The following is a 21419-nucleotide window of genomic DNA, read 5'->3' as shown; positions in this document are numbered from 1 at the left end:
TGTCCCCGCGCTGTCCCCGTGGCACAGTTCCAGCTCTGGGCTGCTCAGAGTTGGGAGCAGGAAGGAAAAATGTGAATTCTTCTTTGCAGGGATCAGCCCTGGATATTCCTCGCTTTGCAAAGGGATGGGAGAGCCCGGGGAGGGGAAAGCAGAGCAGGGACAGAGGGAAAGGCAGAGAGGGAAAAACCAGAGCAGGGACAGAGGGAAATCCACAGCAGGGACAGAGGGAAAAAACAGAGTAGGGACAGAGGGAAAGGGAGAGCAGGGACAGAGGGAAATCCACAGCAGGGATAGAGGGAAATCCACAGCAGGGACAGAGGGAAAGGCAGAGCAGGGACAGAGGGAAATCCACAGCAGGGATAGAGGGAAAAGCAGAGCAGGGACAGAGGGGAAAGCAAGAGCAGGGATAGAGGGAAAGGCAGAGGAGGGACAGAGGGAAAGGCCCAGCAGGGACACAGGGCAAGGCAGAGCAGAGACACAGGGAAAGGCCCCCAGGGACACCATTCCCAATCCCTTCCCCACTCCCCAGGGGACAGGCTGATGTCCAGGCTCCCAGGACAATCCAGCCCAGGTGACAGAGCTGCCTGTGGGGGCTGTGACTGCCCCACAAACCCCAGGGCACCAGGGAGTTCTCAGCATTTTTTTTTTGGCAGAAAATTCCCCTTTTCTCCACCAAGAAAGCCCCCAGGTGTGCTGGGAGCATCCCCAGCACGGATCTGCCACCCCAACACCCTCGGGGGGTCCCCAGCACCTCCCTCCCAGCCTGGGCTGCCCCCCCAGAGCCCAGCAGGGATTCCTGGGCTCTCCAGGCTGGCAGCAGATGGTGGAAGCTTGGGAGCCCCCTTCAACCTCCTGAGCCCCTCCTGGCTCTGCCAGGGACAGGGACAGGGACAATCCTTGGCAGAGCCACCCCCAGCAGCTCCCGGGCTCAGGGGGTGCCAAGGTGAACACAAGGAGAGCCCCAGCTGGAAATTTGGGATCCCTGCCCTCAAAATCCCAGCTCTGGCAAGGCTGGAGCAGCAGCTGAGCCCAACTGGGGGCCACACACGAGGAGGGCTGGCTGGGCTGTCACTGCTGTCACCCCCGGGGGTGGCACGGAGGATCCTGTCCCAGCCCTCCCTGCAGCCCCAGCTCCCATATCCCAGCCAGGAGGATTTTCCAGCCCCTTTCCCCCTCCCTCGGTGGGTCTGGGTTGGGCTGGGGGCTCTGGAAGGCCTGAGGGTCCCCAGGCCCCTCCTGCCCTGGAGCAGGGGACAGTGGCAGGACGGGGGACAGCGGCAGGACAAGGGACAGGGGAAGGACAGTGGCAGGACAGTGGCAGGATGGGGGACAGTGGCACGACAGTGGCAGTGGCAGGACAGTGGCAGGACGGGGGACAGTGGCCCTGCTGTCCCCAGGAGCTGAAGCTGGGGCTCAGCTGAGGTTCAGGGCCTCCCCCACCCGGCACAATTCCCCCTCTCCCCAAAATTCAGGATTCACCAGCGCTGCCAAGGAGCTCCAGCACAGACAGATTTGAGGAAGTGACATTCTTTCCTCAGCTCAGATCTTCATTTTCCCCTTTTTTTGGTTTTTTTTTTTTTTTTTTTTTTTTTTTTTTTTTTTTTTTTTTTTCTGGTTTTTGCCCCCCTTCCCTCCCTCCCCTTGCACAACAAACCCGCCCTGAGTTGCTCAAGCGAGCAGAATTGCTCAACCTGCCCCAAACCCCAGCCTGGGCCCAAGCTGTCACCCCACAGGTGACACTTTCCCCCAGGAAGCATTCCTGGCTCCCAGAATTAAATAAAAAAATTTTTAAAAAATTTTTAAAAAAATTAAAAAAAAAGAAGACAGAAAAATAAAGAATTAAATTAAAAAATAAAGAAAATAAAATTTTAAAAAAGAAAAATAAAGAATTAAATTTAAAAAATAAAGAAAATAAAACAATTTTTTTAAAAAAGAAAGAAAAATAAAGAATTAAATTCAAAAATAAATAATTAAATTTAAAAAAAAAACAAAACCAAAAACCAACAAGGTGGGTTAGAGAAGGGCCTGGACGGAAATCCAACTTCCTCCAAATGGACAAATCCCTCCTTGCATCATTTCCTTCTCCCCCAGAATAACTTCTGTGTCCTTTCTGAAGGGCTGAGCTGCTGCCAAGCACCCCTGCCCGAGGAGGAGGAGGAGGAGGAGGAAGCAGAGCCCTGGGAATGTGAGCCAGCTTCCTGCTGGGATGGCCCCGGGCCACCAGGATGTCCCATTGTCCCCAGGCTGCTGAAGAAGCTCCCCCGGCCCTGCTGTGCCCAGCCTCCCTCTGCTGCAGGGGCTGGGAGAGAGCAGGGGTGAGCACAGAGGGGAAGGAGCAGCTCTGGGGTGTGGAAATCCAGATTTAACTCCCTCAGGTCCCACAGTGAGGGTGAATCCTTCAGATCCCTGGATATTCTCTCTTTATGGGAGCAGGATGTGCCCCAAAAAGGGTTAAAATCCATGGAAATCCAGGGAGGAGGGCTCTCCATGGACAATTCAGATTTAACTCCCTAAACCAGGGTGAATCCTTCAGATCTCTGGATATGGTCCCTTTACTGGAGCAGGATGTGCTCCAAAAAGGGTTAAAATCTATGGAAATCCAGGGAGGAGGATTCTCCATGGGCGTGGAAATTCAGATTTAACTCCCTAAACCAGGGTGAATCCCTCAGATCTCTGGATATTTTCCCTTTACTGGAGCAGGATGTGCTCCAAAAAGGGTTAAAATCTATGGAAATCCAGGGAGGAGGATTCTCCATGGGCGTGGAAATTCAGATTTAACTCCCTCAGGTCCCACAGTCAGGATGAATCCTTCAGATCCCTGGATATTTTCCCTTTACTGGAGCAGGATGTGCCCCAAAAAGGGTTAAAATCCACGGAAACCCAGGGAGGAGGGTTCTCCATGCCCTGGGATCTCCCAGTGCCTCAGTTTCCCTCCCTCAGGCTGCTGCTGCCTCTGTGCAGCCCTTGGATAAGAAACAGGAATAAACCCCAGCTCTGCTGAGCGCTCACATTCCCACCAGGAGAGAAGAAAACGACCCAGTTTGCCTGGAAAAGCCGAAAAAAAAAGCACTTTTGACCCCCAAAATAAAATAATTTTCATCCATATCGACGTCATGAAGCATCCAAGAGCAACCCAGGGATGCTGGGAAGGGAAAAAAAAAAATCAACCCATTTATTTTCTATCTCCTTCCTGGATGGAAGGAGAATCCCAGGAAGGATCAGGAGGGAGGAGCAGGGAAAATCAGCAGGAATGAACCTGGGAATGAGGGGGAAGCTCCAGGGATGCTCCTCACCTGCTCCAGGCTGAGCTGGGAACAGCAAATCCTCACCAAAAAAATCAGATTTAAACCCAGCTGGGTGCTGCAGGGGTCACCGGGAGCGGCTGTGGTGTCCCTCAGGGATTGGGACAGGACTCAGCATCCCCATCCCTCATCAGCTCCTAATTAAGGCAATCACCACCCACTAATGACTTCAGGTTCTGGAGGGGATTTTCCCCAGCCTTGGGAAAAACCGGGTTCAGCTCAGAGCTCTGCAGTTCCCAGCAGTGCCCTGGGGTCACACCTGACAGTTCTGGGGGTTCTGCCCACCTGGGGCTCAGATCAGCCCCCCCAAAATCCCCAGAGCTGCTCAAGGGGGAGATGAGTAACCCTGAGAAGCCCTCGGGGTCCCCAGGGATGTTCTGTCACCGAGGGGAGGTCACTGCTCCCTCCTGGGGCCCCCAGAAAAAGGCTTTTCTCCCATTTCCTCCCTCCTGAGGCCCCAAAAAAAGGGCTTTTCACACTGCTCCCTCCTGAGGCCCCAAAAAAGGGCTTTTCTCCCATTTCCTCCCTCCTGAGGCACCAAAAAAGAGCTTTTCTCCCATTTCCTCCCTCCTGAGGCACCAAAAAAAGGGCTTTTCTCACTGCTCCCTCCTGTGACCCCAAAAAAAGGGTTTTTCTCCCATTTCCTCCCCTGTGGCTGAGGCTGAGCTCGCCTCAGCCAGTCTGAGGTTTGGATCTCAGAGTTTTTATCAGACACCAGCAGAAACATTTGGCCTTTCAGAGCCTCAGAATGGAACTTGCTGGATGTAGGATGAGGAATGAAGGGGCAGAGCAGGAATTCCACTCATCCCCACCAGCCTGGAGCACCCCCTGACCTCCCCAGCTCACAAACCCCTCACACCCATTTTGCTGCTCCACTCTGCACCTCAAATCTGATTTTTCCTGCTGCTGTGGAAGTGAATCTCTCACATTCCCAAAATTTCTGCAGCTGGGGGGAGGCAGAGCTGCCTGACCCTGAGCTTGGAGATGTCCCTGGAGTGACAGCCCAGGGCTGGGACAGGAAACTTCATCCACAGCCAGGAGGGGACAACTGAGGGACAATTCTGCTGCCCAACACAGGGAGGGTGGAAAATCCTTCACCAGGGAGAGGGGAATGCAGAGGGATGGGATCAGGGGATGCCAGGCAGGAGCTGGGCACTGGGAGGGCACCAGAGCTGTGAGTCTTGGAGATGAAACTGGAGTGACAGCCCAGAGCTGGGACAGGAAACGTCATCCACAGCCAGGAGGGGACAATCCTGGAGCATGTGGAGGATGGAAAATCCTTCACCAGAGAGAGGGGAATGCACAGGGATGGGATCAGGAGATGCCAGGCAGGAGCTGGGCACTGGGAGGGCACCAGAGCTGCCTGACCCTGAGCTTGGAACCTTGGAGATCAAGGTTCAAGGTCCAAAGTCCAAGCTCAAGATTCCTTGGAGTGACAGCCCAGAGCTGGGACAGGAAACTTCTTGCACAGCCAGGAGGGGACAATTCTGCTGCATGTGGAGGATGGAAAATCCTTCACCAGAGAGAGGGGAATGCACAGGGATGGGATCAGGAGATGCCAGGCAGGAGCTGGGCACTGGGAGGGCACCAGAGCTGTGAGTCTTGGAGATGTCACTGGAGTGACAACTCAGAGTGACAGCCCAGAGCTGGGACAGGAAACTTCATCCACAGCCAGGAGGGGACAATTCTGCTGCATGGGGAGGGTGGAAAATCCTTCATCAGGGATGTGGAGGATGGAAAATCCTTCACCAGGAAGGAGAGGAATGCACAGGGATGGGATCAGGGGATGTGAGGAAAGGGGCACAGGGAGGGGGCACACGGAGGGGGCTAAGGGAGGGGCTCAGGGGTTACCAGCAGCTCCTGGGGGGTGATGGAGTTGTCGGTGTAGATGCAGAGCTTCTCCACGGTCAGGGGCATGGTTTCCCTCAGCTTGGAGGCCAGCAGCATGCACACAGCCCCCAGCAGCTGCAGGTGGTTCTTCTGCACGGCCACCGAGGCCAGGTAGCGATCCACGTAGTTCATGGCCAGCGGGAACACCTCCTCCTCACACTTCTGCTCCTCGCACACCTGGGCCACACACACACCAGAGAAAAGCAAGTTTTGGTGAGAGGACAGAGCTCGGCACAGCTGCTGCTTCACACTTGTCACGAGGAGCTGCAGGCATGGCCCCCGTGGTGTCTCTGAGGCTTCACCTTCCTGCAGCGAGCAGCAGGAGCTGGCTGCAGCTCCAAGGAGCGCAGGATAAATCTGAATTTGCCCCTTTTGGCCCCGTTTCTGCTGTGCCCTGCTGGGGGTGGCTCCTGCCAGCTGCCACCCCTGCCCTGGGGAGCTCTGGAGCAAAGAGCAGCTCCAGCTGGAGGGTGGAAAAAAGGATCCAGGGCTGCCAATTCCACCTGCAGCGCTCCAAGGACACGAGGAGAATCAATGACAGCGCCCAAATCGATACCAGGTCCCCAAAGTCCCCAAAGTCCCCTCCTTCAGCCACCAGCAGAGCCCAGCAGCTCCAAACTTCAGCCCTCTGCTCTTATCTGCCACCAGCACCGCAACACTTGTCACGCTGCACTTCCTCCTTTCGACAGAGCCATAAAAACCTTGCGGTTTCTGCTCCTCCTGCAGCGAACGCCACCCTGTCCCTGCTGCCAGCAGCGGCTGGCCCGGCCGCGGGGACAATGACACGCAGCTGGTGACATCGCCACTGTCACCTCGCTGCCTCCGGGGCTGCACAGGAGCCGCTCCCAAAGCGGCGTTTATCTACCGGCCCTTCTTCGAAAAGGGACTGCGGGAACGGAGTGACAGCAGGCGGGAAAAATCCCTTGGAAATGGAAATATTCTGGATTTCTTTGGAAGCGCTGCGCGCAGCGCCGGCTGGGGACAGGCAGGAGCCAGCCCTGCGGAATTGTCATTTATTGAGACTCTTCCCTGCGATCCCCCCAAGGAGATCCCCCTGCCCCCAACTCCACGCCGCAGATTTATTTTTAATTTCGGGAAGTCAACAGCAGCGTTATTATTCCCCTTTGAACCAGCGCCGCTCGCAGCCCCAGCCCCGGGAGCTTTTGGGGGATCTCTCATCCCTTGATTTTGGGTTTGTGGAGGGTGGAAATCCCAACTTTACCACAACTGAGAGCGAGTTTCCCCCTCCACCCCCACGGGCATCACCCCCGGCACCGCAGCGCTGCTGGGCCCGGCTGTCCCCGCACCCCACGCGGGGTTTTGGGGCAAACCCGCAGCATTCCGGTACCTCCAGCATCCAGAAGGCCAACATCTTCCGCATGTAGGGCTGCACGTCGCGCTGCACGCACTGGAAGTAGGACACGCGGGGGCTGTAGCGCTCCTCCAGGCTCAGCAGGTTCTGCAGCACCCGCCGGTCCCCCAGCAGATGCGGGTCCCGCCCGGCGCGGGGGGTGCGGGCCGCGGATTCCACGCACAGCAGCTCCATGGGGGGATGGCAGGGGCTGCGGGGACGCTGCGGGGACACGCGGGGACACTCGGGGGCGCTGAGGGGGCGCGGGCGGAGCGAGGCGCCGCAGCCACCTCCGGCTCCGCCGCGGGCCGCCGGGAACTGGCGGCGTCCCCGCTCCCAGGCGTCTGTCAATCCCTATAACTTTTTTTTCCATTTTTTTCCTTTTTCCCCCCCTTTTTTATTCATTTTTTCCTTTTTTTTTTAAATTTTTCCCCCTTTTTATTATTTTTCCCTTGTTTTCATTTTTTCTTTTTTCCCCGTTTTTCCTCTTTTTTTTTCATTTTTATTCCTTTTTTCTTTCACTTTTCTCCCTTTTTTTGCCTTTTTGCCTTTTTTCCTTTTTTTCCTTTCCCCATTTTTTCTTTTTATTCTTTTTTTCTTTTCCCCCATTCCCCTCCCTTTTTTATTTTTTCCTTTTTTGATCTCATTTCTTCCAAGACTATGGAATAATCAGCTGTGCGCACGTTTGCCGCCTGCCTCCTTCCAAAACCCTGCTGCGATAAGGAGCGCGGGGGGCGCTGCCGAGATAAGGCTCTGCCAGCCCAAAAATTCCCAATTGTTCGGGAGCCCCTTTGAAAAGCACCGGGCTGCTCGAAGGAATTCGAAATAGTTTTGTCATGCGGCTTCCCCAGCTCTGCTCCTCCTTCACCCGCTGGAATTCCTCACCGGCCTGGGAAGTTGTGGCTCCTTCCCTGATTTTGGTCCCTGCCTGCAGAAGCTGCGATTTTGCTGCTGGAAAGTGTCGGAAATCAGCATATAAATGTCGTGTTTTATATATAAAATTAAATTCTATATAGTAAATTTATATTCTTGTATATTAAATTTATGTTTTTGTATATTAAATTTATATTTTTATATAGTATATTTATATTTTATACATTAAATTTATATTTTTATACATTAAATTTTATATATTATATATTAAATTTCCATTTAATTTTTGCCATTTATGCCATTTAATTTTTGCCATTTATGCCATTTAATTTTTGCCATTTATGCCATTTAATTTTTGCCATTTATGCCATTCAATTATTGCCATTTATGCCATTTAATTTTTGCCATTTATGGCACGGATGGTGAATTTTTTTAATGTGGATTTGCAGCGCTGAGAAGCCCAAGGATGATGCAGGGAAAGAAAAAGGGGAGAGAATTCCATCAATGACAAAAAAGGGAATTTTTCTGGGCGACATCGCAACTCCCAAAAATCTCCTTTTCGCCTCACAAAGAAATCTCCCAGGGGAAGGAAATATTTGAGGAATTCCCTGTGGATCAGGGAGCTGCTTTCCCCCCAGGGTGCAGGGGAAGAGAAGAAATCCCACATTTTGGACAAAACCAGCAACTTTTGACTCCAGCAAAGCCAAACCTTTTGGGCCTTCTGGTTTTGGGGCTGTTTCTTTGGAAATTGAGAGTTTCAGGGTGGGTTTTTTTTGGTTTTTTTGTCCCAGCCTTGCAGGGTTTGCTGCTGTTCCTGGTGTTTGTGGGGTGGTGGTGGTTTTTTCCCCCAAAAAAAGGGGGAAGGGAGCGTTGCACAAGCTGCTGTTCCCTCCAGTGATGACTGGGCAGAAGTGGAGCCTCTGCAAGCCGGGCTGGAAATGCAAAAAAAAATTAAGAGTGCAGCATCCTAAAATGCCTAAACTGTGGGTGTGGGGAGGGAAACGGGGGGAAATTCCAGGAAAACCAAATTTTGGTCACTGCTGGACGTAGATAGGAGGTTTCCTGGCTTGGGCAGTGTTAAAAAAGGAAATTCCTTGGGAGTAAAAATGACAAAAAAAACCAAAAAAACCCCAAACCCTGGATGGCTTCCAGGAGCTGGGCAGGGTGAGGTTGGTCTTGGCTGAATCATAAAATTGGGATTGTTGTTTTGGAATGTCGGTGATGAGGGGAAAAGTGGGAGTTTTCCAAGGGATGGATGTGGGGCTGGTGGAGCCTGGGGTTATTTCTCCGTGTTCCTGGAATTGCTGGGGCTGGAAAATCCCTCCGGGATCACCCAGCCCAGCCTGGGATTGTCCCCAGCCTGGAGCACTCAGTGCCACGTCCAGGGATTCCTTGGGCACCTCTGGGAATGGGGATTCCAAATTCCTCCTGATTCCATGAGGAAAATCCTCCTGATCCCATAAGGAAATTCCTTATTCCATGAGGAAATTCCTGCTGATCCCTTAGGAAAATTCCTCCTGATTCTGTGAAGAAATTCCTGATCCCATGAGGAAAATCCTCCTGATCCCATAAGGAAATTCCTTATTCCATGAGGAAATTCCTGCTGATTCCATAGGAAATTCCTCCTGATTCCATAGGGAATTCCTCCTGATCCTGTAGGAAAATTCCTCCTGAGTGTATGAAGAAATTCCTCCTGATCCCATGAGGAAATTCCTCCTGATTCCACAGGGAATTCCTCCTGATCCCATAAGAAAATTCCTGTTGATCCCATAGGAAATTCCTCCTGATTCCATGAGGAAATTCCTCCTAACCCTGTAGGAAAATTCCTCCTGATTCTGTGAAGAAATTCCTGATCCCATAGGAAATTTCTCCTCATCCCATGAGGAAATTTCTCCTGATTCCATGAGGAAAATCCTCCTGATCCCACAGGGAAATTCCTGATCCCATGAGGAAAATCCTCCTGATCCCAGAGGGAAATTCCTGCTGATTCCACGTGTCATTTCACCTGATTTTTAGGAAATTCCTGATTCCATGAGAAAATTTCTCCTGATTCCATGAGGAAAATCCTCCTGATCCCAGAGGGAAATTCCTGCTGATTCCACGTGTCATTTCACCTGATTTTTGGGAGCATTCTCTGCCTTCCTTTGTCCTTTTGGCAGCTGTTTGGTGCCTCAGTTCCCTTTTCCCCAGGAAATCTCCAAGGAATTCTCATTTTCATTGACTCAGCCTCGGAACCGGAGCGAGGCATCCCCAGGGGAACTCTCGTTTCTGCTCCCAAATCTGCATTTCAGAACCAGAATTCAGCTGGGGAAGACATCAGGAGAGAAAGAAAGAAAGGAAAAAAAATAAAGAAAAAATGAAGAAAAAAAAAATAAAGAAGAAAAAATAAAAAAGAAAGAAAAAAGAAAATATAAAAGCAAAGCTGAAACCAGAATTTCAGAAAACAAACCGGGCTTGGAAAGCCCCCGGATGGGATAAATTTAGGTCATTTCAGGGGATTGTCTGTGGTCACCAATTATGCAAAAAGTGAAAAAAAAATCCCCCACTGCCCTGATGTTTTACATCTAAAATTCAGCTTTTTTTCCACGCCCCTGCCCTGTCCATCCTTCCTGCCCTGATCTCGCTGCCGAGGGAGATTCCATGGGTTTGGGTTTTTGGAATATTTTAAATATTTCATATATTTAATTTTTTTTTTTAATATGAAAAGAAGAATTTGAGGTTGCAGGTTTTTAATGGGTTTAAAAAAATATATATAGATATTTTTTCTTTTTTATGTTGGGAGCTTGGGGGTCCTCAGAGGAGGAGCACAAAGGGAATTTCCTGGGATTTGCTGGAGGAAGGAGCAGCCCTGGGGAGAATCATTCCCTGTCAGGGCAGGGCTCAGAGGGCTCCTGAAGGAATTCCTGGGAGAATAATTTAATTTATAAGCTGAGCTCAGGACAGGGTGAGGGGGTTTAAGCTGCAGCCTGGGCAGGACTCTCAGGAGAATCATTCCCTGTTCAGGGATGGAGGGAATACTGAAGGATTTCCTGGGATAATAATTTTTTATTCTGGAAGAATGAGTTTTATTCTGGGAGAATAATTTTTTTTTTTTTTTTTATTCTGGGATAATAATCCAGGGAAGTTTTGGGGTTTTGGGAGATGAACATCTGGTGAAATTTGGGGTTTTGGGAGACAAATATCCAGTGAAGTTTGGGGTTTTGGGAGATTGACACCCAGTGAAGTTTTGGAGTTTTGGGTGGTGAACACCTTGTGAAATTTGGGGTTTTGGGAGATATGGAGGGAATACTGAAGGATTTCATGGGATAATAATTTTTTATTCTGGAAGAATGAGTTTTATTCTGGGAGAATAATTTTTTTTTTTTTTTATTCTGGGATAATAATCCAGTGAAGTTTTGGGGTTCTGGAGGATGAACATCTGGTAAAGTTTGGGGTTCTGGGAGATGAGCACCTGGTGAAATTTGGGGTTTTGGGAGACGAATGTCTGGTAAAGTTTGGGGTTTTGGGAGATGAACACCCTGTGAAGTTTTGGGGTTTTGGGAGACAAACACCCGGCTTATTTTTTCCACGTGTCATTTCACCTGATGTGAAATTTTGGGGTTCTGGAGATGAACACCCAGTGAATTTTGGGGTTTGGGGAGATGAACACCCAGTGAAGTTTTGGGAGACAAATATCCAGTGAAATTTGGGATTTTGGGAGGCAAACACCCGGTGAAGTTTGGGGCTCTGGAGATGAACACCCAGTGAATTTTGGGGTTTGGGGAGATGAACATCTGCTAAAATTTGGGGTTTTGGCTGGGAAATCCTCGGCACACGCTGGCACAGCCCCGGCTCAGGAGGGCGAGCAGCATTTCACTGTCCCCACTTGGGTCTGGGGTCCTGGGGGGCTCCGAGCTGCCCCAGCCCCGGGGCAGGATGCGGAGGGGCTCCAATTCCAACAAAAGCTGCGGCTCCAGCAGAGCCGGGAGCAAATCCTGCCTGAACCCCCCAAACCCCCCCGGCGCTGGCAGCAGCGGCAGAGGAAGCAGATCTGGGTCTCCTGAGCTGGGCTGCGAGCCTGGAGAGGTTTCCTGGAGACACCAGCACAGCCCTGGCAATGTGTGACCCCTCTGCTGTCCCCAGCGCTGCCAGCAGAGCTGGCTCTGCCACTTCCTCTGGGCTGCCACCGGCTGCTGGCACGGGGACAGGGACACAGCCTGGGGGTGTCCCCTGGGGGGTCTCAGGGACAGGGACAGAGCCTGGGGGTGTCTGGGACAGGGACACTCAGCCTGGGGGTCTCAGGGACAGGGACACTCAGCCTGGGGGTCTCAGGGACAGGGACACTCAGCCTGGGGGGTGTCCCCTGGGGGGGTCTCTGGGCAGAGCCTGGGGAGTTCTTGGGGACAGGGACAGAGCCTGGGGGTCTCAGGGACAGGGACACTCAGCCTGGGGGGCTCTCAGGGGACAGGGACAGAGCCTGGGGGTCTCAGGGACAGGGACACTCGGCCTGGGTGCTGTCCCCTGTCTGCAGAGCCTGGGGGTGACTCAAGGGACAGGGACACAGCTGGGAGCTGTCCCCTCTCTGGAGACCTGGGGGGGACACAGAGACACAGCCTGGGGGTGTCCCCTGGGGTAGGGTGAAAATCCATATTGGGAAGAGCCAGGAGCCAGGGATTGGGGATTGTGAAAATCCTGGGGGGCCTCAGAGGACAGGGACAGAGCCTGGGGGTCTCAGGGGACAGGGACACAGAGCCTTGGGGGCTCTCAGGGGACAGGGACACTCGGCCTGGGTGCTGTCCCCTGGGGTCTCTCAGGGACAGGGACAGAGCCTGGGGGTCTCAGGGACAGGGACACTCGGCCTGGGGGGTCTCAGGGGACAAGGACACTCGGCCTGGGTGCTGTCCCCTCTCCGCAGAGCCTGGGGGGCTCTCAGGGGTGAAACCACAACGGTTCTTGCAAATCATCCCCGGGCAGGTCCCGGTGCCTTCCTGGCTCAGCTCGCACACTTTCAGCTGCACAGCCATTTCCTATTTTTGAGTTTCCTAAATGAGTTTTTGTCCAGAGAAAAATGAGAGTTTTTCCACTAAGGGGATGTGTAGTGAAAATACGGGGTCAATATTTATGGTGGAAATCCATATAGGGATGAGCCAGGGATGGGGGATTGGGGAAAATCAATATTTAGGGTGAAAATCCATATAGGGAAGAGCCAGGGATTGGGATGAGCCAGGGATTGAGGATTGTGAAAATCAATATTTATGGTGGAAATCCCTATTGGGAAGAGCCAGGGATTGGGATGAGCCAGGGATGGGGGATTGGGGAAAATCAATATTTAGGGGGAAAATCCATATAGGGATGAGCCAGGGATGGGGGATTGGGGAAAATCAATATTTAGGGGGAAAATCCATATAGGGATGAGCCAGGGATGGGGGATTGGGGAAAATCAATATTTATGGTGGAAATCCCTATTGGGAAGAGCCAGGGATTGGGGATTGATTTTCTTTTTTGCTCTGCTCAGAGCATTCAGCTGCTCCCAGCCTCAGTTTCCCTCCAGCCAGGTGAGATCACAACATTCACCACCCCAGGTGAAATGCCCACATGGAACTCTAAAACTGACCAGATTTATTCTGCACTTCCAGGGCACGGAGCCCATTTGTATTTAGGTGATTAATTATTACTAATTTTCTTTTATTAAAGGTAATAAAGGCCTTCAGGATGGGAGAAAATTCCCAGGTGGGAGATGATGCCTTTCAAAACAACTCCACAAACACAGAAAGAAAGGATTTAATTCCCCTTGAAAATGACAATTTTCGATGTTGTGCAATGAAATGGCTGGAGCAGCCCCTTGGAAAGGCACCTGGTAATTAACAGGGTGTAAATTAATCAGCTTCACACAAGATTTAGGGACTTTCAGAGCTGCCTTTTGTAGCGACAACTCCCAGGAGCACTTTGAAGTCCTGCCTGATCCAAGGGGTGGGAATCCAGGATTTGGGAATATTATTATTTTAAAAGCACCCCCAGGCCAAAATCTGGATTTATTTTATTTTTTTTTTTGGGCTCTGTCACACACAGGAGGTGCCAACCTCGAGATAAGGAGGACAAAGGAGCTGCCTGAGAAGCCAGGGAAGAGGGGAAATGTGGGATTTGGTTTCCTGGGAGAAGCTGCCAAGGGTTTGTGCTGCCTGGCTGTGACAAGGACAGGACCCGGCTGGCTCCGGAGTGCGGCACAGCTGATGGGAAAAGGGATTTTGGGGAGAATTTCTCTCAAAATCAGGTGGGCTCCGGGCGGATCAGAGCTTTGCTCCTTCCAGCAGCCAGCAGAGGATGTTGTGGTGGTGAAACCAGCTCGGTGTGACTGTATTTAAATCAGCAGAAATGTAAAATAAACGGGGTTTGATGTAAAGTGGGGTCAAATTTGTGTAAAAGCATCTCAGGGGTGAAGAAAGCTCCCCCAGCTGAGCAAGCAGTGATTCCTGAGGTTCCCACACGTGGAATAAAAATAAAAATAAAAATAAAAATAATAAAAATAAAAATAAAAATAAAAATAAAATTAAAAATAAAAAATAAAAATAAAAAATAAATAAAAAATAAATATAAAAATAAATATAAATTTAAATATAAATATATCAATAAAAACAAAAACAGGAATAAGGAAATGCTCATTAGTAGAAGAAACACCCAAAGTGAGATTCCTGCAATTAATTAAAAAGGAGATCAGAGCTGCCTAAATTTGGGTGAGCTAAAAACCAAATTGGTGGTGAAAAATAATAATAATAATCTCCAAAGATAAGTGTCAGGGACTCCACCCTGCTGCCCCCGAGGCTGCCCAGGATGTGGCACTGGGCAGGGTGGGGCTGCCAGCATCCCCCCGTGCTGGGGCCTGGGCTGGGAACCCCAAACTTCTCCAGATGTTCATCTCCAGAACCCCAAAACTCCACAGTGTTCATCTCCAGAACCCCAAACTTCTCCAGATGTTCATCTCCAGAACCCCAAAACTCCACAGTGTTCATCTCCAGAACCCCAAACTTCTCCAGATGTTCATCTCCAGAACGCCAAATTCCACAGGGTGTTCATCTCCAGAACCCCAAATTTCACCAAATCTTCATCTCCCAAAACCCCAAACTTCAGAGGATGTTTGCCTCCCAAAGCCCCAAAACTTTACTGAATATTTGTCTCCCAAAACCCCAAACTTCACCAAATGCTCATCTCCAGAACCCCAAAACTCCATAGGGCGTTCATCTCCAGAACCCCTAAACTACACACGGTGTTCATCTCCCAAAACCCCAAAACTTCACAGGGTGTTCATCTCCAGAACCCCAAATTTCACCAAATGTTCACCTCCCCAAACCCCAAAACCTCACAGGGTGTTCATCTCCAGAGCCCCAAACTTCACTGAATATTTGTCTCCCAAACCCCCAAACTTCTCCAGATGTTCATCTCCCAAAACCCCAAATTTCACTGGATATTTGTCCCCCAAAATCCTGGGAGGAGTTGCTTTTTCTACCTGAAATAAATCCCTGATTTTCTGCCTGGGAACCCCTCTCTCCCTGTTTTCCTGTGCTTTGTGCAGGAGCAGGCCTTGCCTGTGCTGCCCTAAATGGGAATTTTGGGGTGCAGACCTTGCCTGTGCTGCCCTAAATGGGAATTTTGGGTTGCAGACCTTGGCTGTGATGCCCTAAAGGGAATTTTGGGTTGCAGGCCTTGCCTGTGCTGCCCTAAAGGGAATTTTGGGGTGCAGGACCCAGACCCTCCCTGTGGGCGAAGCCAGCCTGGAGCAGGGCAGGGAAAATCCCTCCCACCCCACAAAAATCCCCCTGCCGGCCACCAGGATGGACCCAAAGCTTTTCAGAACTCCTGCCTCCGTTCCCTACAGAAAACAAACTCCTAAATCCGCCAGCCTGGCCTCCCTTCCCCATAAATCCTTCATCCTTTGGCTGATTTCCGCCCAGCCTGACCACGGTGGGGACAATCCCACGGAATGTCCCCAAAAAGGGCACTCAGAGGGGCTCAGAGCCCGCTGAGGAGTGGCTGCAGCATTTCCAGCGGCGAATAAACCCCTCAGCAGGCTCAGTTTTATTGGGAAGCAGCTGGCGAGGGGGGGGTTCGGGCAGCTGTGCCACATCTGGGTGTCCCCAGAGCCTCGCAGGTGGCACCGTGGGGTCTAATCCTGCCAGCCCAGCCCGGAGTTATCGAGGCCCTGTGGCCACCCCCAGGGCACAAAGGGCAGAGATAAAACAAAAAAGTCTTTTTTTTTTTTTTGTTTTGTTTGGTTCTCCTGCAGCTCCAGGCTTGGGTTTCTCAGAAAAGCCCTCGAGGGAGAAATGAGACAAACAAATGTGCGGGGATGGGGACAGGGAGTGATAGCAGTGCCCTGTCCCTGTCCCCGTCCCCAGGCACAGGGAGAGGCTGCCCGGAGCTATCAGCACCCTGCAGATTGAGGGGGAAGAGCTGCCTGCAATTCCAGAGGCAGCTGTGCCACGAAACTGCAGGCTTTCCATGGAAATCCCAAATTTTTCCTCAGCTCTGCAGAGTTTGGAATGGAAATCCCAAATTTTTCCTCAGCCCTGCAGTGTCTGGAATGGAAATCCCACAATCTTCCTCAGCCCTGCAAGGTCTGGAATAGAAATCCCAAATTTTTCTGCTCTGCCCTGCAAGGTTTGGAATAGAAATCCCAGAATTTTCCTCAGCCCTGCAGAGTTTGGAATGGAAATCCCAAATTTTTCCTCAGCCCTGCAGTGTCTGGAATGGAAATCTGAAATTTGTCCTCAGCCCTGCAGAGTTTGGAATGGAAATCCCAAATTTTTCTGCTCTGCCCTGCAAGGCTTGGAATAGAAATCCCCAATTTTTCCTCAGCCCTGCAGAGTTTGGAATAGAAATCCCAAATTTTTCTGCTCTGCCCTGCAAGGCTTGGAATAGAAATCCCAAATTTTTCCTCGGCCCCCCTCCTTGCACAGTTTGGAATGGAAATCCCAAATTCTTCCTCAGCCCTGCAGGGTTTGGAATAGAAATCCCCAATTTTTCCTCAGCCCTGCAGGGTTTGGAATGGAAATCCCAAATTTTTCTGCTCCGCCCCCTCCAGGAAATCCATCCTGCCTCAGCCTCCGTGTGTGAGAGGCTTGAAATCCCCTCAAATATTGAAAATTTGCACTTTTTCTGCTCAGCCCCCTGCCAGGGCAGCTCCTGGGCTGCTGGGATTGGGATTGGGATTGGGATTGGGGTCTGCCTGAAGGGGGGGACACATCCAACTGGCCGAAACAGGGACCAAAAACCTGCCCTGGGAAGTCCTGCTTGGCTCAGGAGCTCAATTTTCCATCCAGGGAAACAGAAAATCCCTCCTTTTTTGGGAGATCCACTGCTTGAGATGAATATTATCCTAATTAATAAACTGGAAATAAGCGATAAATTCTATCCTGAGTGATAAATTCTATCCTGAGTGATAAATTCTATCCTGAGTGATAAATTCCATCCTAAGGAATAAACCAAAAACAGGGACTGTGCATTTGGCCTGTGCCACAGGGCTCTCCTGTGAAACAGGAAAATGCTCCAAAACGCCCCAAATTCCTGTGAAATCGGGCTGGGAAATGATGCAAATGCCCAAAATTCTAATTTTTGCACCTCTAACCCCCAAAATCCTGGCTGCTTTCTGCCCTGATGGAGCCAGGAGAGCCCTCAGGGCATCCCCCCAGGATGGTTCCCCCGATGGTGACAGGGGAGACAAGAAGAAACAAAAAAGCTTCAAAACCACAAGCCTGGCTTTGCCCCCACAGATTTCAGGGGGTCCCCACAAACCCGTTGTGCCCCACAAATTTATTTTTACCTTCCAGACACGCTGAGAGCATTCACAAGTGTTTCTTTACTTCCTGCAGAGCAAAAAATTGAGCGGGGGGGAAAAAAAATAGACGCGAGCAACGATCTCTGCTCACCTGCAGGGCTGGCTGCGCAGCTGACAGCTCCAGGGGTGCCCCCAGAGCAGTTTCTGCACCCCTAAATCTCCTCTGAACCCCACAGCTGCAGCCCAGGCTGGCTCTGAGGTGTTTTTGGGGGAGCTTTGAGCTCAGCCTGCAAAGCCAGCAGGGCTCGGGGAGCAGAGATGCTGCTGGGCAGGGTCGTGAGCTCAAGGCTGAGCTCTGCAAAGCTCGGTTTAAAAGGGGTTTAAAAGGGTTGCAGGGGGTTAAAAAGAGTTGCCCCAGCAGCTGCAAGAGAGGTTTGAAGTGTGGCACAGGAGGTTTGAGGGTGGCAGTGTCACAGGCCAGGAGCTGCTGTCACATCTCCGCAGCCACGGCTGCTCGGGGGCACCTCCAGCTCTCTGCACCTGGGATTTGGGGCACCCCAAAACTGGGGTTGCATCTTTCCCTGCCTCTATAAAGAGTTTGGAGCATCCCAGAGATTGGGGTTGTATCTTTCCCTGCCTCTATAAAGAGTTTGGAGCATCCCAAATATTGGGATTTCTTTCCCTGCTTTGATAAAGGATTTGGAGCATCCCAAAGATTGGGGATTGTAATTTTTTGCCTCTATAAAAGATTTGGAGCATCCCCAATATTAGGATTTCTTTTCCTGCCTCTATAAAGGGTTTGGAGCATCCTAAATATTGGGGTTCTATCTTTCCCCGCCCTGATAAAGGATTTGGAGCATCCCAAATATTGGGATTTCTTTCCCTGCCTCTATAAAGGGTTTGGAGCATCCCAAAATATTGGGATTTCTTTCCCTGCTTTGATAAAGGATTTGGAGCATCCCAAAGATTGGGGATTGTATTTTTTTGCCTCTATAAAAGATTTGGAGCATCCCCAATATTAGGATGTGATCCCACCCCCCAATCCCAACGGCCCCTCCAGATGTGGGGCCCTCCTTTGTCACAGCAGAAAGGCCGCGGCCCCAAGTGACAGGAGGTGACAGTTGTGCGCACGTGAAGCGTGGCCTGCCCCCCCCCCCGGGTGCCCCCGGAGCTGTGCAGGGCCCGTGGGAAATCCTGTGATCAACATTTGAATATTTCCCCCCAAAACAGCCCCGGCTCTGCCGTGAGGCTGAGGAAGGTCCCTGGTCCATCATTGCTGCTGGGATCAGGGAAAAGCCCCAAATTCCTGAGCCTTCTCCTGCTAAAGCCCCTCTGCTCTTCCCCAGATCCAAACAAAAATCCCCTAAACAAATGAAAAAAACAAAACACAAAAAACCCCAACAAAACCCCAAAACAACAACTACAACAACAAAAATAAAAAATCCCCCAAATCCTTCCCCCAAAAAAAAACAAACAAAAATGGAGATAAAAAGCCTCTTTCCCTTCCTGCCCACCTGGAGTGTGGAAAACCCGCTCAGATCATTTCTTGGGGTGCTAAAAACTGCTGGAATTCCTCACACCAACCCCAGGGGCACATCCTGAGGGGAATTTGATCCAGGGACGTGATCTGGGATTTTAGCCACAAATATTTCCTTCACTTATTTTTCCCCTCTTCAAAATTGCATTGAGAGAAGGATCCCAAACCCCCCGGGCCAAGGTGGGACCCTCAAAGTCCCCAGGGAGCTGCACAGGAGGGAGCCAAGGCAGAAACTTCCAGAAGGAATCGTGGAGAAAGCTGCAGGGTGAGAGAGGAGGAGCTGGGAGGGAGGGAGGGACACCTCTGTCCCCAAGGGACAGGGAGGTGACAGCACAGCACCTATCGTGGCCCCCCAGCTGCTGCTGCAGCTCCAGCTGTGGCTCTGGGGCTGCCATCCTTGGGGACTTTATCAGGGATTGTCCCCTCCTTGGGGCTGCCATCCCTGGGGACTTTATCAGGGATTGTCCCCCCTCTCCTGCCCTACTATCAATGCTCAATTTCCAAAAAGGGCAGGAATTGTTCCAAAAAAGGCAGGAATTGTTCCAAAAGGGGCAGGAATTGTCCCAAAAAGGGCGGGAATTGTCCCAATAAGGGCTGAGTTGTCCCAAAAAGGGCGGGGATTGTCCCAAAGAGGGCTGAGTTGTCCCAAAAAGGGCGGGAATTGTCCCAAAAAGGGCGGGGATTGTGCCAAAAGAGGCAGGAATTGTTCCAAAAGGGGCAGGAATTGTCCCAAAAAGGGCGGGAATTGTCCCAAAAAGGGCTGAGTTGTCCCGGAATCAGCAGCACATCCCGAGCAGCTGCTGCCACCCCGCACCTCTGCCTCAGCCCTGGTGTCCCCTTGTGGCTTCTGAGGTCCCCAAAGGCACCAAACTGCCCTGCCAGGCTGGTGGGGAGGGCTGGCAGGACCCCAAAAAGGCTGCGGGGCTTTGTGGGTTCAGTTCTGGGTGTAAAGGGATGGCAGGATCCCAAAAAGGCTTCAGAAGTTGGGTGGGTTTAGTTCTGGGTGTAAAAGGACACCAAAATGACCCCAAAAAGGCTGCGGGGGTTTGTGGGTTCAGTTCTGGGTTGCAAGAGGTGAGAGGATGATTTTTAGGGACACTGCTCCTTCTGAAGTCAAGGAAAACCTGAAAAAACCAAATTTTTTTTGAGGGAGGAGGGGAAAAAATGGTCCTTGAAAGAAACCCAAAGTTGTTCAAGAGATTTAAGAACCCTCCCTCTCCCAGCAGCTTTTGCAGGATTTCTCCCCTTTCCCTGAAGATCCTTTTCTCTCTTTTTTTTGGAGCACAGATGAATAAACCCCAGGCTTTGTTCTTAGCAAGGATCTTTTATCAGCTCCTTGCCCTGATAGCCCCAATTTTCATTTCATCTGCAAATGGGGCCGGGGAACTGATCTGATCAAACAAGAACCAGCCCAAAGCCCAGCTCTAAACTCAGCTGGAGCTGCTGAGAGGCTCCGAGGAGTTCACACAACTCCCTGCATTTCATCCACCCTTATTCCTTCTGTCATTCCAGGATCCCACTGGGAAGGAAAAAAAAGGACTTTTCATCAACGTCCAGGCTCGGATTTAGGGATTTTCTCCAAGTGACAGGTTTAATGAGCAGGAGAAGGTGACAAGAGTTGCTGTCACCCATCCTGTCACTGCAAGGAGCTGCTCAGCTCTGACAGTCAAACCCTGCTGCTTCTGCAGCTCTTCTCCTAAAATTGTTTTAAAACCAGCTCGTTTTAGGTCCAAGGCTCCTGGTCTGGGAATCCCAAAATCAGAATTTGTCTCTAGGATCCAAGGATTGGGGAGTACAGAGGGAGAAACCTGCAGAGCTCCTCTGTTCCCTCAGCATCCCAAAATCTGCTTTTCCACGGGAAATGGGCTGAGCTTGTATCACCTGAGCTGCACCAAAAGAAAAAAAAAATCAAAAATAAAAGAAGTTTGGATCCGTGTTCTCATCCCTTTGGATCCCAGAACTCCAGGCAGGGGATGGGAGCAGAGAATTCTCGAGTGCCTGGGACCAGCCTGGAGCTGGGGGTGAAATTCCTGCTGGATTAGCTCTGGGATGGCAAGGAGCAGCTCTGACACCAGTGGCTGCTGAAATCAAAGACCCAAAATAAAAACCCATCAAATCCTGGAAGCAGGGATGATGTTTGATATTCCAGAGAGATCCCGGGAGCTGCTGCAGCTCATCCTGCTGGAGCAGAAACTTCCAGAAGGATCCACGGGGTGTCCATGCCCTGCAGGATTCCAGCTCTCCCAAGAGCTCTCCAGTGGAGCTGGGAATTTGGGAGCACCCCCAGGGCCCTGTGATTTCCTGGAATTTGTTGATTTGTGGGATCCAAGAGGCAGATTCTCCCCCGTGGTTATTGAGAGGTTTGGATAAACCTCTCCAGGTTTTTCTCTGGAAAAAATCCCTCTTGGAATATCCTAATTCCCACCTTGAGAGGTTTTGGCATCCTGGAAATTCTTCCTCACTCTCTGTGCCTGTGGGATCTTTGGGAAAAGTGGAAATTCCAGCTGGGAGCACTCAGAGCTCACCCAGACCTCACTGGGAATTCCCTTCTGGAACAAATTCCTCTTCCAAATAACGAATCCAGGGAGAAAACTCCAAGATTTTCACTTCCAGAGTCTTTAATAACCACAAATTGCCACCAATAACGCTTGAACAAACAAATAACATTCCTCAGGTATTAAAAAAAAAATGTCTCAAAACTCAAAATAAAACATAAAA

General features: G+C 50.9%; 1 protein-coding gene across 1 annotated transcript in view; it reads right to left on the bottom strand.

The window, feature by feature from the left end:
• CCND3 (cyclin D3) overlaps positions 1 to 6864 on the bottom strand; it is a 15865-nt gene extending 9001 nt beyond the window's left edge. The window contains exons 1-2 of the mRNA XM_041468280.1: positions 6541 to 6864; positions 5154 to 5369 (exon numbers count right to left, since the gene is read on the bottom strand). Of these exons, the coding sequence (XP_041324214.1) occupies positions 5154 to 5369; positions 6541 to 6738 (414 nt within the window). The 5' untranslated portion in view covers positions 6739 to 6864. The remainder of the gene's footprint in view (positions 1 to 5153; positions 5370 to 6540) is intronic.
• Between the last annotated feature and the right edge of the window lie 14555 nt (positions 6865 to 21419).

The sequence above is a fragment of the Pyrgilauda ruficollis genome, unplaced genomic scaffold (assembly GCF_017590135.1).
Source record: "Pyrgilauda ruficollis isolate IOZ18807 unplaced genomic scaffold, ASM1759013v1 scaffold216, whole genome shotgun sequence".
Taxonomy (NCBI): Eukaryota; Metazoa; Chordata; class Aves; order Passeriformes; family Passeridae; genus Pyrgilauda; species Pyrgilauda ruficollis.
Note: the sequence above shows the minus strand (reverse complement) of the source record. Positions and strands in the feature narration are given on the sequence as shown.